Genomic DNA, 16263 nt, shown 5'->3' with positions numbered 1-16263 from the left:
TCTGGACAGAAATGTGAGTTAGGTGTTTTTTCATGAACAGCAGCAGCTACTGCAACACTGTTGCATCTTGGGTCTTTCATGAGATTGCTTGTCTCATTGCATTGTGTTTGTGCGCCTGTCCAAGCAAAGCAATTTCAGAGAAAAGGTAATTACAGGAAACTGATAGCAAGGCAGCAATTAGATATTGTTGTGCTGGTGGGACAGATTAAAATGATTTATACAACTTCATTTCTGGTTAGAAACTTTCAACTGCAACTATATTTTCTTTTTTCCATCACTTTTTAAAATCAAATTGGCTCGGTGTAGAAAGCCCCATGTGGGGTTTACACCCAAAATAGTGAAATTAGTGTTTTTCATACCAGTGTTTTGCTGTTTCTTTATAAAGAAGAACTCTATTTATTCGATTTTTGAGCATTTTAAACACTTTTTCCCCCGATCACCTTTGCCACCTTTCCCACTGTTATGATTCACACTAAACATCGGGGATTCACAAAACAGTGAGCGTGCGCCCTCTAGTGTCGAGTAAAAGTAATTCAGAAGTTACATGTCCTGTTGTAGCAACAACTTTTTTTTTTTTAAGCGAACTTCATTTTTCTATCTAAACTTGACCTCTGATTTTTAATTTTATAATTTTTCTGTTAAAAAAGATAGCATTTACTTGTGGAATATTTTTAATACACAGCTTTGTGATTGATTATCAGTGTGTCTTTGTATATATATTGGTAATCACCCTGAAGGGTATCACCTGAGTTTTCATATATTTTTTAGATTAATAATAATTCCTTTTTTGCACCATCCATTTTTTAAGGCAGTTGAATAATTAGCTGCAAACAGATGTGAGTTGCTGTTACCGAAGAGTAGCTTTATTTACAATTTTAGCATTTAGCTGCTGTCCTTCAGACCCCACTACAAAGCAAACCTTCAGCTCACCAAGATTTACACACAATTCCTTGAATATTAACGCATAAAAATACATAAATGTTTTACTTCTGGCTGTGATGCATTTTGCATTCTGTAAAGACACATATTTGTATGAAGGCTGAATATTTCAGTTCAACAGAGAAAAACAAACAAGGTTTTTTAAAAAAAAAAAAAAAACAAGATACGTTTTCAAAGACATTTAATATAGTTTGCATTGTTCCTGTTGTCCAAACTGGACGTCAGTGAAAAACTGTTTAGATTCTTCCGTTTTTGCTCAGTGCTCCTTCAGAGAAGAAGGCAGTGTTTCCATTGGGTCACCATGAGAGAGAGAACACATCAAGAGCAAAAAAAAAAACATCTTCATGTCAAAACTGTCTCAGAAATTCAGATGAATGATGAAGGCACCAAGACGTAGACATCTTTTTTTTTTCTAAATGCAAACCTCAAATGAAATCACTGCCCTTTGGAGGACGCTATAAAACCATAGAAGACAAAATATGGACAGCACACCTGGATAGCCCAAACTACATGTTACCTGTCCACACCAATGACCTTCCTTTTTTGGAATGTAAAAGAGCTCTTTTTGGGATGAAAAATGCAAGCAAGACTTGGGAGGATGCATCTGGCACAGATAGCGATACAAAAAATGATATTCATGCAGGAGGCTGCAGAATCAAACTCCCAGGAGAACTTTTAGTTTATGTCAGCCTCCATGTGGAATATTCCTTATTTCACATGTCAAAATAAAAATAAAAAGCCGGACAAATATATTTGAAATGATGAACTGATGGTCAATGAATGACAAAAATGACACAGAAGAGGCTGAAATATTAGTAGAGGTTTTGCAGACTTGTTTTTTGGGTCTAATAAATAAATATAGCAAATATGATTCTGGGCTTTTAACTCTTGTAGTCTACAAGCATGCTTCATTTACTTATTACCACCTATGTGTAAAAAGTTAAGACTTATCTGTACTATTAAATATGAAAAAAAGTCTCTTCTTATGTCTGGTTTATAATGTTTACAGTTTGACAGAATCTAAAAGTTTGATGTCAAATGTCAAAAATTTTAATATTTTACTATTCTGGTACAATGAAAATGGTCAAATTAAATTTCTTTAAATTTGGGACATCACCGACCTGGGATGCACATTTACGTCTGACTCTGCCCCCTAAACCAGCTGCTAGAAATAACTATTTTTCTTACCCAAATGGTTTCACTTTGAATCAAAATAAGATCTCCACTCATTTTCTTAATTCTCCTCAAATACACATATAGAAAATTAAGTGGTTTAAATAGTTTACGTGTCTTTTAAAAGCAGGTTTACAGCCACATACAGAGTCAGGGGTTAAACTGGGAACAAAACCAACACAGTGAAATTACAGTAAAACTGGATTTTATTTGGTTCATGAAATAACAAAACGGTGAGTTGAACAATTTTCTCATTCTAATCCCAATTTACCCCCTGGGTTTATGCACATAACTAAGACCTGCAAAGAGCTGCAGAGCTTCATGCAGTGTGGAGAGCTCCTTACTTTAAGCCTTTCAATGGTAGTGAGAGAGTATGATCGACTAACAGTTAAAGTGTCTCCATCATATTTAAATAAAAGAAAAGACACAGAAGCTGTGATCTTTGTGTACATGTGCCACACAGTATCTAGCATTGGACTAATGCGATTTGCAACACGGTGAGAAAATGTATTTGTCATTTTGCTGTGATTTTCTTTTTAATGCATTCCTCTAACACTGCAATAATATTCATTTTTACGGACAGGACGACTCGTGAGACTAAAGATATGAGCACGTGTGAGTCCACGAAAGCACAGACAATTGTAATGAGAGTGAATCTGGTAGTGCTTACAAGCGTACATGCAGTTAATGATGGGAGATTATAGAGCCAAAAACAATAAATACCTTGTATAAAACATAATTTCATATCAATATATTAAAATACTATTCAAAATAATGTCTTAGACAATATTGCAATATGAAATTGACCGATAAATAGTTGGTAGGCCTACACAGAGAAATATATATTTATATACTTTAAGGTTTCTTTTTTTTTATAGTCGGATCTTTTGGTTTAATTGTTTTTCCAGATTTTCCCTGCTGGGAAGCAGTACAATCCAGGGAGCCTATGCATTTTCTTTGTTCCAACGATAATAACAATGAACATACAGTACACAGTCTCATAATAAAATCATACATACTGAATACAATATAAATGTCAAGACAGGAAAATAGAAAAATATCAATAGAAATGAAAGGTCAAATACATATCAGAGAAAGTAAATGTAGTAAAGTGTAACTATGAGTCCTTGAAGTTCTTGTAGCTGGAGCTCACGCCGGCTCTCATTGTTGGTATTTTGGCTGTGGAACTGTACTTCTCTTCTTGATTTTTCAGTCCTGACAAACACTTCCACGCAAACACAAAAAGTTACACACATCTGCAAATACAGCCTCATGCGACGGCACACAGGCCTGCAGGGGTGCAGGTGGGCTCTCACGCATCCGCTCACGCATACAGATACACCCGGCACAGCGCTCACATGACCGTGCAGCATTTGCAGGTCTGTTTCTTCTCCTTCTCGGCCTCCTCCCCGCCTCCGTCGGCCTTCTCTTTCTCCGCCATGCTGCCGTTGGGCGGAGCCTGCTCGGCCGTGGCTGCGTCTGCTCCTGCTTTTCCCTCTCCGTCCTCGATCACTACAAACTCAGCCTTGACGTTGCCGTCAACCCCTTCCATCCCCAGGGCGGCGCGGGTCTCCTGCTCCTCCTCCACCGTCTTGTAGCCCATGAAGACCAGAGTGACTGGGTTGTCGGCGCTCGCCTGGTCCGGACTGGGGCCCAGCAGCTTGGCCTCAATCCCTGTCACGTCTCTCTTGGGTGTCTGACCAGAGGTCTGCACCACTCCGTTCTCACCTACAGGGAGCACCAAAGCATTGTTGGATCATGGGAAGAGCACGGTCAGGGCAAGTTAGAGCCACAAAGACAGAGGGGAAATATTGCTTTAATGACCTCCGGCACAGACAGCTGATTTAATGGAGAAAATAAAGACTTTTATGAGCCCACTTTCTCTTTCTGACACAGGCGCTCCGGCTGTTGCCCTGGCAACCTGTCTGAAGACACGTTGCCATGGACATGGAACTCACCTCCATTTTCTTTAGCCACACCTTTATTGGCAGGCGCGCCGGTCTCCAGTTCTTCAATTTCTTGTTCCAGTCTGGACAAAAAACACAGAAATAGCCATTTATTCAACAAATAATATTGACTTAATAGTTTGTCAAGAACAGATTTTAAAAGAAAAGAATTTCCAGGGGTTCATTTTAGTCTGACTCACTTGATTATGACCTGCTCCAGAAGTTTGGTCTTCACTTCATCTTCTTGCAGGCGCCTCTGCATATCCTCCTCTGCTGGAGCTCCATCTAACAACCAGCGCTCCCTGAGGGCTTTGGACTGCAAAGAAAAACCAGGAATCTCTTCAGTTTGTCTTTAAATTAAGTTCTTGTCAGGGCATAAAAAGGACTAAAATACCTCTGAGCTAAAAATTTGCATTTATATGAGCTGCATTCGTGCATCTTCACCAAAGAGATTAACTTGTTTGGAGAATCTCAACAAGCCTTTCACATTTGATTGCTAGCATCTTCTCCCTGAAGATAAGTGACACTTTCACTGAGGCGCAGCGACAAGTCGTTTAGTTAATCTGAAACAAAAATCTCCCCCTAGAGTGGATCCAGAGCGCCCGCTGCCACTCAGGGACTCTGTCCCACAGTCAAATAGCTGCCAGCACGCGCCAAAAGTGGCACCCGGCCAGAGCGTTGAACTGGAAATAATCACATGATTGCGTCGTTCTGTTTCAACCAGCAAAACTAGATAAGAAACAAAAAGATCAAAACTAACTTTAAACTGATTAAAAAATTGAGATTACTGGATATTAAGATGCCAAACTGTCTTCATTTGATTATTGAAGTTCACAAGAACGATATTCCTTTCTATGTTTATTTCCTTAACAAATTCCAAACAGCCAGATATTCTTATCCTGCACTCCAGCTAATATCAAAGCAAATGCTTGGCGTGCTTTGAGGTAAATATAACAGTGTCCCACTCGCAGCTGTTAGGTCCAGAAGCAAAGCGAGATCCTGCCTGGCCACAAGACACTAAGTGCCAGAAAAAAAAGTTTTTGTTGTCACATGCAAGGCCCGCAATCTGGTTCTGAGCTCAGCGTGGATTCTTCTCCGGTGAGGCAATGTGGATTTCACACAAAAAATGTACCACCCCATCTCATTTTTTTTCATTTGCTGTTCTCCCCGTCTCGACCCGTGCCTGTTTCTCACTCTGGTCTGCATCCTTATCCGGCACAAAGTTCTCAAACTGGCTTGTAAACGTCGGGTTCCACCTCCCCTCAGTTCATATCTCTGCTAATCTGTCTCTGTTTGCTCAACTGTTCTCTCTTTTGAGTAATTCGGCTCCTTTGCAGCCCACGCTCAAACGTTGTAATTCAACACTCTTCATTCCCAGGCCCTGCACTGTCTCTTGGGTACTGAATCTGAACCTGCCCTCCCCACTCCCCTGTTGTCTCCATCTCGCCCGCTCTCTACACCACAATCCTTGTACCCCAACGCCTGACATCACTTAATGTGCTCGCTCATGCGTGTCGGAGCACGGGCGCACGGGAAAGGTCTGTGCGACAAGCTGGAGCGCTGAAGTTTCGTCTTTTCCATTGTTCTCGGGAGTAAAAGCTGCTAACGAAGCAGACAAAGGGCGGAACTACTACACAAACGCACACACATACGCCCCCATGGAGTGAACAGCTGTAACGGGGAGAGAACTATTTTAAAATGCCCTTTTGTAATTCATCTAACACATGTTTTATATATAAAGTGGATAAAGTTCATGTCACTTTTACATTTTTATGCGGCATTGTCATAAAAAATAAACAGCACTCAAGTCACTGTTAAATCAGAGAAATATGTGTTGAATTGACAAAAAAGGAAGAAAAAAGGACATCTAACATATTTTTGTTGTTTAGTCAAACCACATCAACTACAGTTTTGCATGTAAAATTCCATATAATGAGCAATGGAGATGCTTCTATCTAAGCTGTTTCATTACAAGTTAACCAAAACATTTCTAAGTGCTCCTTTTTGTCTCAGTATTAAACTGCTTATGAAAGTTTGAAACAATTAGCGTTATTTAATAATAAGCGTTATTTTAAACATCAAACTAAACGTTTTATTGTTGATGGTCTTTATATCTGGTTCTTAAAGGACACAATCTCCGTCCTGCTTAGCTGAAGCACTAAATGGAAAGGAGAGGAAACAAACCTGTCAAGGCTGAGTTTGTTCGATCTCTGGTCATTAATAGTTAATATTGCAGCCATTTTAACTTGCAGGTCGACTAGAACAAGGACGCTAATCTTTATGTTCCTGCATTGATTCTCAATAGAACTCAGATCCGAGATGGATTTCAGTGTCCTTCACAGCTTTGGATCACTTCAGACATGTCTTCAGATTGGTTTGTCTTACTTTAAAATCAAAACTGAATCAAAGCTAAGCTTTATTTAAACTATTGTTAAAAAAAAAGGAAACTTAATGATGTTTTTCAATGTAAAATTTTTGGGGGTTTCAGAGGCTGGAAAATCCCACAGCATGATACTCCCACCACTATGTTATGAAGATGTTCAATCTGCTTCAGACTGCATTACATTTGAGAAATCAGTCAAAAACAGCTAGTATTGAGACTGAAAACAAAACAAGGGAACAAAAGTAGGAAAGCAGGGAGGTTGCTATAAATCCCAAATTGGAAATTTTACCTGAAGTTCAATAAGTCTCTACGAATCGGGTTTCTGAAAACATAGAAGGTGCACATTTACTTTCAGCTTTCCAGAGAATGATCAGAATGCTAAAACGTTTTGAGCTATCAGACCAAAAAAACAGACACCCAAACTCTTTTTCATGTTTTGAATGTTTAGTCGTTCTTTGATGTGTTGCCATGTGGATTTTTCTTGGATGGCAACCTCAAAGACCATGTTTGGATAAACAGCCCTCACAACAGGCTTCAAGCAAAAATCCAGTCGAGTCAGAAATAACTGGGAATTCATAGTGACTTCTTTGATTAGGATTCATCCAAAAGTTTCAGGAAACTTCCACCTTTGACCCCACCCAGGTTTGTTTCTCATTGTTCGCTTTAGTTTGCAATGATGTGAGACCTGTAGAGCCTTCACGCTTCGAGGTTTCAGCTTGATCTTTTCAGTTTTGGCAGAGTTATGTTTTTATTCGGTCTAATCAAATTCTCAATCAGGCTTTCTCAGAGCTTTTGTCGAGTTAACATTGCACATGTGCACCATAATCAAAGGCTAATTGATTCTTCAGGCACATTTGGACAACCTCAGCAAGTTTTTTCTACTTTTAACAAATCAAAACTAGTAGTTTGGCTCCTTACAGACCCACTCCAATCATTTTAATTTTCTTCATATATGTCCTCTATCATTGAAAAAAATGCAACAAGAGCATGATAAAAACACCAGTTTTCATTGGGGTGGGTCTTTAGAGATGCAGGTCTGTGTTTGTGTAAAACATCTGTTTGTGGAATAAAAAGGAGGACCTGCCCATGTACTTTGCAGAACTGTAAAGCCCTGTCTTGTTATTGTGTCTGCGCAGCAAGAGTTTGCACAAAACACTGCTGAGATTTAAGTGCACAGCAGGTACAAAGTCATAAAATTGTGGTTTCTACGCAAAGAAATTTACTGGTTTTTCCAAATGAATGCTGCTCTTTCAAGAGGGCAGGGTGCATAGAAATCCAGCAAATGGAACGGCATGATTACCCCCCCCCCCCCCCCCCCCCCCCCCGCCCCGCATGCATGTGTCTGTGCGTCGGCACAAGGGACGAAAAGCGGGGTGCGGTGGGAGTACGAGCAGTTTCCTGTTGGTGGGAGTGGGACAAAAATCTGTTTCCTCATCCAAAGCCCACTGCATTGTCTGAGGCTTTTGTGTCCTTTTATGAAGCAATGGACACAAAATCGCATGTGAAGACGCACACTTGCAGAGGGGGGGGGGTGCAGGAGGCCTCATGAGTAACAGCAGGAGTCACAAACACACACTTCAACCTTTGTTTTATCTGTGAGCTCCTGCCCTGAAATAGTTCTGATAGTGCTGACATGCACACCGACAGCCGCCTCGTGTCCCACAGAACCATGTTTGGGTGCATGTGTGTAAACTGCACACGGAGGAGCTGTCGGTGTTATCTGCTGTCCATTCGCTACTTTCCATGACAGCAGCAGTTAGGGAGGATCTCTGAGATATTTGAGAGGAACTGAGGAGTTTCACGATGTTGTGTGGGTGAGAAAGCGTGCTCTGACACTGAGTTTTGACTTCTGAAAAACAGCCTGTTTCAAGTCCCGGTAAAGGAGAGGCGTGAGGGGGTGCAGAAGCAGATGACACATGCATTCATTTCATCAGCGGAGGGCTCGAGTGCAATTCAAACAGAGTCAAGCTGCGGCGTTCTCGTGCACTCAGCTGTACCCCCTCCATTGGGATTCAGAGAACGCGGTGTGGTATTTCAGGCACATCCCGGTGTTGTTTTTTCAAACGCAACAAAAAGCAAATCCCCTGCTTCATTGTACAGGTAAACAAACCCAATTTCAGATGGAAAGCACAGGATATTTGACACCATTTGATCGTGTATTTTTACAAAAAATAAAGAGCAGAAGCACAGAGTGAGTGTTGAACATTTTAGTTTCTGTGGTGACAGTACAGCAGCGGTTATGTAAAAATAAGCAAACAAATACTTGAAATCAATAAACAGTGGGCATTAATCTATAGGCTATTCTATGAAAGTATCGTTTTTTGAATGGAATTATGGAAACACATGCACTTTTACAGTGGCGGAGCTAGAACATTTTATATAGGGGGCAGACTGGACGGGTGGCAATTGAGAACAGCAAAGTGGACTGTCATTTCCGCCCCAGCATATTTTTACGATATTCTAATTTCTGTATATGTTCATATTACACTGGCACATAAGGGTCATGTTGAGCGTAGGAAGCAACTTTTAAATTTCTAGAAAGCATTTAGAATATTTGGCTAATGATCAAAATATTGACATTTAACAGTTATTGCTTTCTTTGGCCGTTATAGTAATGCGCAAAAAAAAGTACAGTACAAAAATGGGCCTCCTAGAAATAAGTCAATTTTTTTTTTAAATTAGCAAAACAAATCTGCCTTTGTGGTAAAAAAAAATGTTATTAACATAAAACTTAAAGGAAATTCCAGTCCAAGACATTTTTTCTTAAATTACGATTATTTTGCTACTGAAAAACTTTCTTCATAAGATTATTTTACTTGCAAGACAGAAAGTAAGACAGTTTTCCTTTTTACTTACTAAAGCTTGGGTTTTTGCAGTGTAAGACTTGTCTGCTGCCGTTAAAAACTGTGTGAGATGGGATTCTTGTGGTAAACACACAGTGTCATTCTCCATCATTTCCAATGAGTGTACATTCAGAGCTAATAAAATTACGAGGAGAGGTTTTATATTTCCTGGAAAAGCATCAGGAAATTTCATAAACGGCATTCTCTGAGCGGTAACCGCATTCACAGAAAACAAAGGAATGAATGAATGAACGAGCCAAATGTCCAGTTCAAGTGACAAAACACCGGTGCGAAATGTGTTCACGTTTACCTTCAGATGCTGGAGTTGCCGTCGATCGTCATCAAGCTGCCTCCTCTTGTTTTCAATCTCCGTCTGCTTCTTCCTTTTCTCCTTTTTGCATTCAAACTCAGGCAATTAGTTTTAAGGCACAGCAGTGCCACAGAAACAAGAACAAGTCATTACCAGTCTGACGTGTGGGGGCTTTTATTCCTCTCTGCATGTCAGGATTAAGCTTTTTTCACGATGAGGACTCTGACTTCCTGTAAAACCTTCAGGCTTTGATCCCCAAATTTGGCAGAACATGTTTATTAGAGAATTGCTGCTTACAGTGGATTTTACACTTAAACTTTTTTTTTTCATAAGAAAAAAGACAAATCACATTTAAATCTACCAACAAACAGCTGAAGCTGATTAAGTAGTTTCAGTTCAATGTATGTTCTTTGAGTGATCCTTCTGCATCAAAAAAGCCTGCTGTTATTTAAAGAAAAAGTGAAACCATGCAAAAACTTCTTTGTTTTGGAAAAATATGGTTTGGGGAAAAAAAACAAAAAAACCAAAAAAAAAAACCAAGAGAGATAAGAAAAGGAAAAAACCCGGCATGAGGCCACACCCACGGCTGCAACAGGTTTCTAGGGATGTTGCGGTTCAGAATTACAGGAAGTCAGCGAATCTGACCCGTAATCCTGATCATTAAAAGTTAATTATGCAGCTTTTTGACCAGACTGAAGCAAAGGCATTAGTCTGGAGCGCTCTATATTGATTTTTAGTCAAAGGTAGTTAAGCATCTCTCTCCAAAGAGAGCACAAAAACGTGAAAGAATTAAAAAGACAAAGCATCTCGGGACCAAAAGCAGTATATTTAAGCAAATTCCCTCTATCCTGATGTAACATTTAAATAACGACTCACACATTTGCCTTTTTTCATCATTATTAATTGCATTTGTCAATTAAGTAACTTGATTTGATCAAAACCAGAAGCTACAAAATGACTTTTTTAAACTTTTTAAACTTTGCTGATGATGAAATATTGTGTTTTTAATGTAAAATAAAATAAAGTGTTAAAAGTGAGTAAAAACCCGTTTAGATAATTTTTCAGGGAGAATTCGTTTGTCACATCAAAAGTACAGAATTGTGGGGTTGTGACTAAGAGAATGGAAGACAGACAGCTAAAGATGTGCTGCAGCATTAGCCTTTGATTTTCTTTAATGGGAGAGGGTCGGGGGGTGGGGGGTTGAAATGGTATCTAAAAGGTTGAGTCATTAAGACAGACCTCCAGAAGCAGTAATGATCTGTTGTTTCTGTGTCCTGATGTGCTCTCTGAGAGAGAAACAAACATTGTGTACGTGTCTGTGTGTGCAGAAGGCTTACAGCGATGGCCTGGAGTCTCTCCTCTTGTGACACCTCAGCCATCCTAAGGGAGAAAACAGGAGATACTGTAGTCACAGCCACACACCAACATCAAATATCACATGATAAACAACTTTCTTCAATGCGGATTTGCTTTTTAACCACTTCTTGTTGTCTGAGGTTAAACGTCTGTCTATTTGGCATTAAATCAGTGTCTCTTTTCCTTTAGGGGTAGTCAGCGTATGAATGCTAATGGAGCCGTTGGAGATTCCTGCTCTAATAAGTTCCAGACCAAAGATGCAGGGTGGACGGAAGCAGAGCTGAAGCCAGAGGGGAGAGACTGCAACGCCTCCTCCATTTCTCCTCCCAAAAACAGACATGTTTGCATCAGCAAATCACTGATTAGATCAGATTCTTGTAGTAAACCTATAATAAAAGAGTTTTATGCACCATGGAAATGCAAATATAAAAGCTTTATATTTACTTTAAAAAATATGACTTCATTGCAAAGGCAAGAAATAACTAAACAAAAAAGAGGCTAAAATATACATGCTAAGCCTGTTTAAGAGATTTGTCACCTCCATAATGTAAATTACTCAATGAATCAACTCTAAAGGGTTATAAAATACTTCATTTTCTGTTCTTGAAATCGTATTTATTTATCTGGAAATGATAATAAAACATAACTATGTGCAAAGCTGTGATAACAGTTTGTTAACAGACATAGTCTGTATACGAAAAGAATAGACCGATACAGTCAGAGGTGTGAAAGGAAATACAGTTCTGTATCATTTTCAAAGAAACCATTGTGTATTCCTTCTAGGATAAAGGCCAACTTTTTTATTACTTAAACTGTTTATATTAGACTCTTTTGAAGTTCCAACTTTTGATCTATTCTAAAGGTGGTCCCACTATTTTTTTTTTATTATTACTATGCTGGTTCACAGCACAATCAATCAAACGTGTCGTTTTCTAGGACATAGTTTCTGCAGAGCGACAGGAGTTATTTAGAAATTCATTGAGTTGTTGAGGACTGTTGGTGGAGAGCAACCGGGTCCCTCCTTCCCCCTCCCATTGCTGAGAGCTCTCTGTTTACAGGCCTTCCCACTGTCTTACGGGTCCAAACACGCAAAACCTAACTTTAGCGGTTGCAACAAAAATGGCGAGCACTATCAAAACTATCCAGCCGTATAGTTTTGATGCCAGCTCAAAGAAGAAAATCCAGACCTTAATGGACAAAAGAACAACAAAAACAACAAAAACACTATTTTCATTGAAGTGGGTCTTTAAAGACAGTTTCAGTTCAGTTTAACAAAACTTTTTGCTTGCTTTTAGTTTTCAAATAATCAATCCCTCTGTTAAAAAAATGTAGGCAGTGATTTACATTTTTATCAATTGATTTTGTTATTTAGTTGATTCTACTGTTTTATTTGTATCCACATACAACTGCAGACTAGTGCAAAAGTTTCTCTTTATTATTATGCTAAAGAGTTTATTTAAAACAATATGTTCTGTGTGAAAGGTCATTCTTTTAAATTTTTCTTTTTTGGTTCCAATGATTAAAATGTGCTCAATGGGTTCCTTGTTTTTGTGCCGCTAACAACCTGCTTTAGAAAAACTCAATTCTGCTTCCTTATTTACAGCTTAGTAAGGTTTTTTTTTCCGGTGTTAACTTATGAAAGTTTGTGACAAAAAGTCTTTGCTTTACAGGCAAAACTGCAAATAAAATATCCCAAAACTCTGAAAGCTCTGAAAACCTGAAAAACATTTACGGTACCAAACTTCTTTCCAGCTCTTCACCTCTTTCAGAGTAAAACAAGCTGCAACCAAACAAATATGGAATCCAAATGTTTTTTATTTGTTTTGACCAAATAGTTTTCTGCCACCCAACCTTCCTCAGCGCTCATAAAATGTGTTGCAACTCTTGGCAAAGGCTTCTAAGTGACAGCATGAAATAGCTCACAGCCTTTCCCAGCAGAACATCACCTAGATTGGCACATAAAAATCTCTATGTGTCAAAAACACTTATGCTAAATAACATGAAAAAACTGACATGTCTTTTTTTTCAGCACAACATTCAGCCTCCTGCCGCATTGACCTCAAAGTCAGACGATTGTTACTTAAGAACAATGTGCGGCGGCTCAGACAATATTCTTGGGACTCTTGCAAACAGATATTTAACTGACCGAGGCATGGACAATCCCCGCTGCTTTCCCATCAAGCCACATAAGCATCACATGAAGAGTCTTCTCAGGACCAGAGAACCACAATCATCTGATTCCCCCTCCAGCACGCAGAAACACAGTCATGTTATACTCACTACAGATTTTTTCTATCACATTTGTTCCCCTCTAACCGATTCATAACAACCACGAAGAACAGGGGAAAAAAAGACTGACGCTGTGTAAAAAAATAACATGAAATAAAAAATCTAAGATTATCTGAGGTCCTTTTTACCAACAACAGATGACAAACACCTTTATAACACTTCTATTTTTTACAAATACTCCATTTGAGTTTTGTTGTACACCATTCAATTAATTTTAATGGAGAGTGCCCTAACAAGAATAATGATAGACCAGAGTCTGGTGAAGTGTCTACTTCAACTAGACTCCTGCTGTAAAAATAATTTAAAAAAAAAAAGACATCAGCTACTTCACAAAAATAACAAACACATTTTTCACTTTTTGAAGTATTGAGAAAAGTATGTATATAGAAAATGGAATTTCTTCACACTTAAGACTCCAAAAAACATTTTGCACATGAATAATTTTGCAAAAGCAGAGGGAGACTAATTCATCTCTTAAGAGCCCGCTCTGATGAATTAACATATTCTTTAATATTTTTCTGCTTATGGAAAAATATATATGAAAAAAATTAAACTCAAAATTGTATTTCTGAGTTGTTGTTTTTTTTAATTCAAATCTTTGTAAATCAGGGGCAGACGAAAAAATGTCATTTGAAAAACTTTGTATTTGTGGCGTAGAAAATATGCTGGGCGGGCCACAAGCTCCCTGTTCCGCTCCATTCTGATGCATCCACATGCAGACAAATAGATCCATGCACGTCTTTGTTTTCCTTGTCTGATGTGGTATCTGGATCTAATCTGTATGATTGGATAGCTTCAGTAATGCTCGCCATTTTGTTAAGTTGGAGGTGTGAGGAGCTGTAAGCTAGCAAGAAAGGGTGTAAACAGATAAGTCAATTATGGGTGATGGGAAAGGGGGGCGTTGTTGTGCAGCACCAACTGCCCCATCCAAAACTCAGGGATGAATTTCTAATGACCTACTGCCACTCTGCAAAAAAAATGTCCTAAAAATGACATAATAACTAATAAAAGAGCACTGGGAACGCTTTAAAAAAGATCCAAACAGGATCAGGGTGGCTCAAGTTTGAATTGTTGCATAGTTGGATCAATTTTAAGCAAATTAGGTAAATTTAAGGTAATTTAGATATTTTAAAAGATTATTGAGGTATGTTTTGCTGCATGAGTGTTTTTTCCTTTGCAAATTTCCCCAAAACTTTTTTTTTATTCCATTTACACCGTGTCAGCCAGTGTTAGAATGCCCTTATCGCCACAAGACGATCTTTTTTCTATTTTAAATTGACCATTTCCACGAAAACCTGTAATTACAGGTAATGCATTCCTACTTTGCTGTTTTCAACAGTCACATTCCACAAGGACTTAACCTTCTTTTGAGGATAAAACCTAATATTATATAGAGTTTTTGTGGTAATGCTTTGATTTAAAAGCATTTGATTATTGAGGTTACATAGGACCCGCTTTAAAATGAGATGTTGCATTTCAAGAGGCCTATTCTCATGTTTAAATGTTTAAATAAATAAGTACATTAGTTGTAATCCCAGGAATTTTAAAGGATTAACTTTAGCAAAGAGATGGCTTGCCCTACACCTGTAAACCTGCAATGAATTGTGGAATTTGAAGGGTTTATTTGGGCATGAATGGCATTTAAATGCATTTAAATTGTTAGAAATGCATTTGTCTTGACTAAATAAAATATAAAAAATAAATAAAAGCAACCAAACAGATAAAAACAAATCTGCATCCCTTGTTGCTAAGTGACTTAATTTTAAGCATGAAAAAACAACCTGTTTTATCTAAAATAACTAAGAGTTCAAGCTAATTAAGGGAGTTTAGGTGGTCAAACCTGAAACTATTCACTGTATCGTATAAAAAATATAAAAATCTGAATGTAACTCGATACTTTTGAAATCTTTGCTTGACTGTGCTGAGTCAAAAAAGAGAAAGTTGGCATACATGAGTGTCAATAAAAGCTATGTTTGACACACGGGAAAAGTCAGTGGGTGTTAAAATGTTTTGTCTCCGTGGCGATTGTAAACAGTTCATTAGTCTTGTTTTCTGTGGTCAAACGGATCCAAATGTCTTCCTTAAAGGGAGAAGTTCAAACAGTTTGGGTGCCGCTTGATAGCCCTTTAAAATGCTGGATGTCTTCCGCGGGCATCAGGAAGTGCAGATGTCTTCACGCACAGGAATTTTTCTGTTTTTTCCTCCTTCAGAGGCTCTTTTTGTCAGCTGCTACGCTGCAGCTGCACCTTAGACGCATTCTGTGCGTCAGAACGCTCTGACGAGGCAAAGAAACACCCGAGTGTCACAGCCTGAATTTCCTGAAGCTCATTAGAAAGAAAAGTGTTTGTTTTAACTGGGGAGACTAAGTTGAATTTGCTTCCTTTTTATGTGAAGTTAATTATATAATTAGGTTTTATAAAAGTTAAATCAATTTGATTTCCACTAAAATCAATAAACCAAATTTTCTTTGAAACTAATTGGCAGAAAATTCGTCTTTTCTGTTAAATTTTTGTGAAAAAAAAACTTCATTATGTGAGAATACTTTTTAATTGTTAAACAAGGGTGGTTTAGGAATAGTAAATGTAATTTGAGCTGAGTTGCTGAGTTCAGAAATTAATGCAATGTTGTATCCGCCACATTGTCAAAAGTAAATAATTTTTTATTGTGATAAAATTTTCATTTTTATTTGGCCATTAAAAGCAGAATAAAGTTCAAAAAATGCGAAAGTCAATAAAATGGTAAATATTAAATAAAAAAAGGATTAGAGTTAGCATTTGGTCTTTCAAAGGAAGGGTTTCACACCATAGTCTCACTGATATTTGTCCTTTACTACAATAAATTTAGGCTTTTTTTTTTTTTAACTTGTCCTGTCCAACAGCTGGGCAGGCAGATGAGAATGAGGGCCTCTTGTGTTGGACATATTTAAATATTTTGGCTTTTGCTGCCTTAACCTTTGAGAAAAGAGCTGTTAGAAGAAGATGATGGTGCTCCATGCAGGAAGTTAAAGTGTTCCTGGAAATGCTG

General features: G+C 38.3%; 1 protein-coding gene across 1 annotated transcript in view; it reads right to left on the bottom strand.

Moving 5' to 3' along the window:
• Window positions 1-837: 837 nt before the first annotated feature.
• palm1b (paralemmin 1b) overlaps window positions 838-16263 on the bottom strand; it is a 30118-nt gene continuing 14692 nt past the window's right edge. Inside the window, exons 2-6 of the mRNA XM_023951365.2 lie at window positions 10932-10974; window positions 9595-9675; window positions 4259-4374; window positions 4071-4141; window positions 838-3840 (exon numbers count right to left, since the gene is read on the bottom strand). Coding sequence (XP_023807133.1) covers window positions 3467-3840; window positions 4071-4141; window positions 4259-4374; window positions 9595-9675; window positions 10932-10973 — 684 coding nt within the window. The 5' untranslated portion in view covers window position 10974 and the 3' untranslated portion in view covers window positions 838-3466. The remainder of the gene's footprint in view (window positions 3841-4070; window positions 4142-4258; window positions 4375-9594; window positions 9676-10931; window positions 10975-16263) is intronic.

This window comes from Oryzias latipes, chromosome 22 (assembly GCF_053564925.1).
Source record: "Oryzias latipes strain Hd-rR chromosome 22, Olatipes_Hd-rR_3.1".
Taxonomy (NCBI): domain Eukaryota; kingdom Metazoa; phylum Chordata; class Actinopteri; order Beloniformes; family Adrianichthyidae; genus Oryzias; species Oryzias latipes.
The sequence above is the reverse complement of the archived record's forward strand: the minus strand, read 5'-3'. Positions and strand labels throughout refer to the sequence as shown.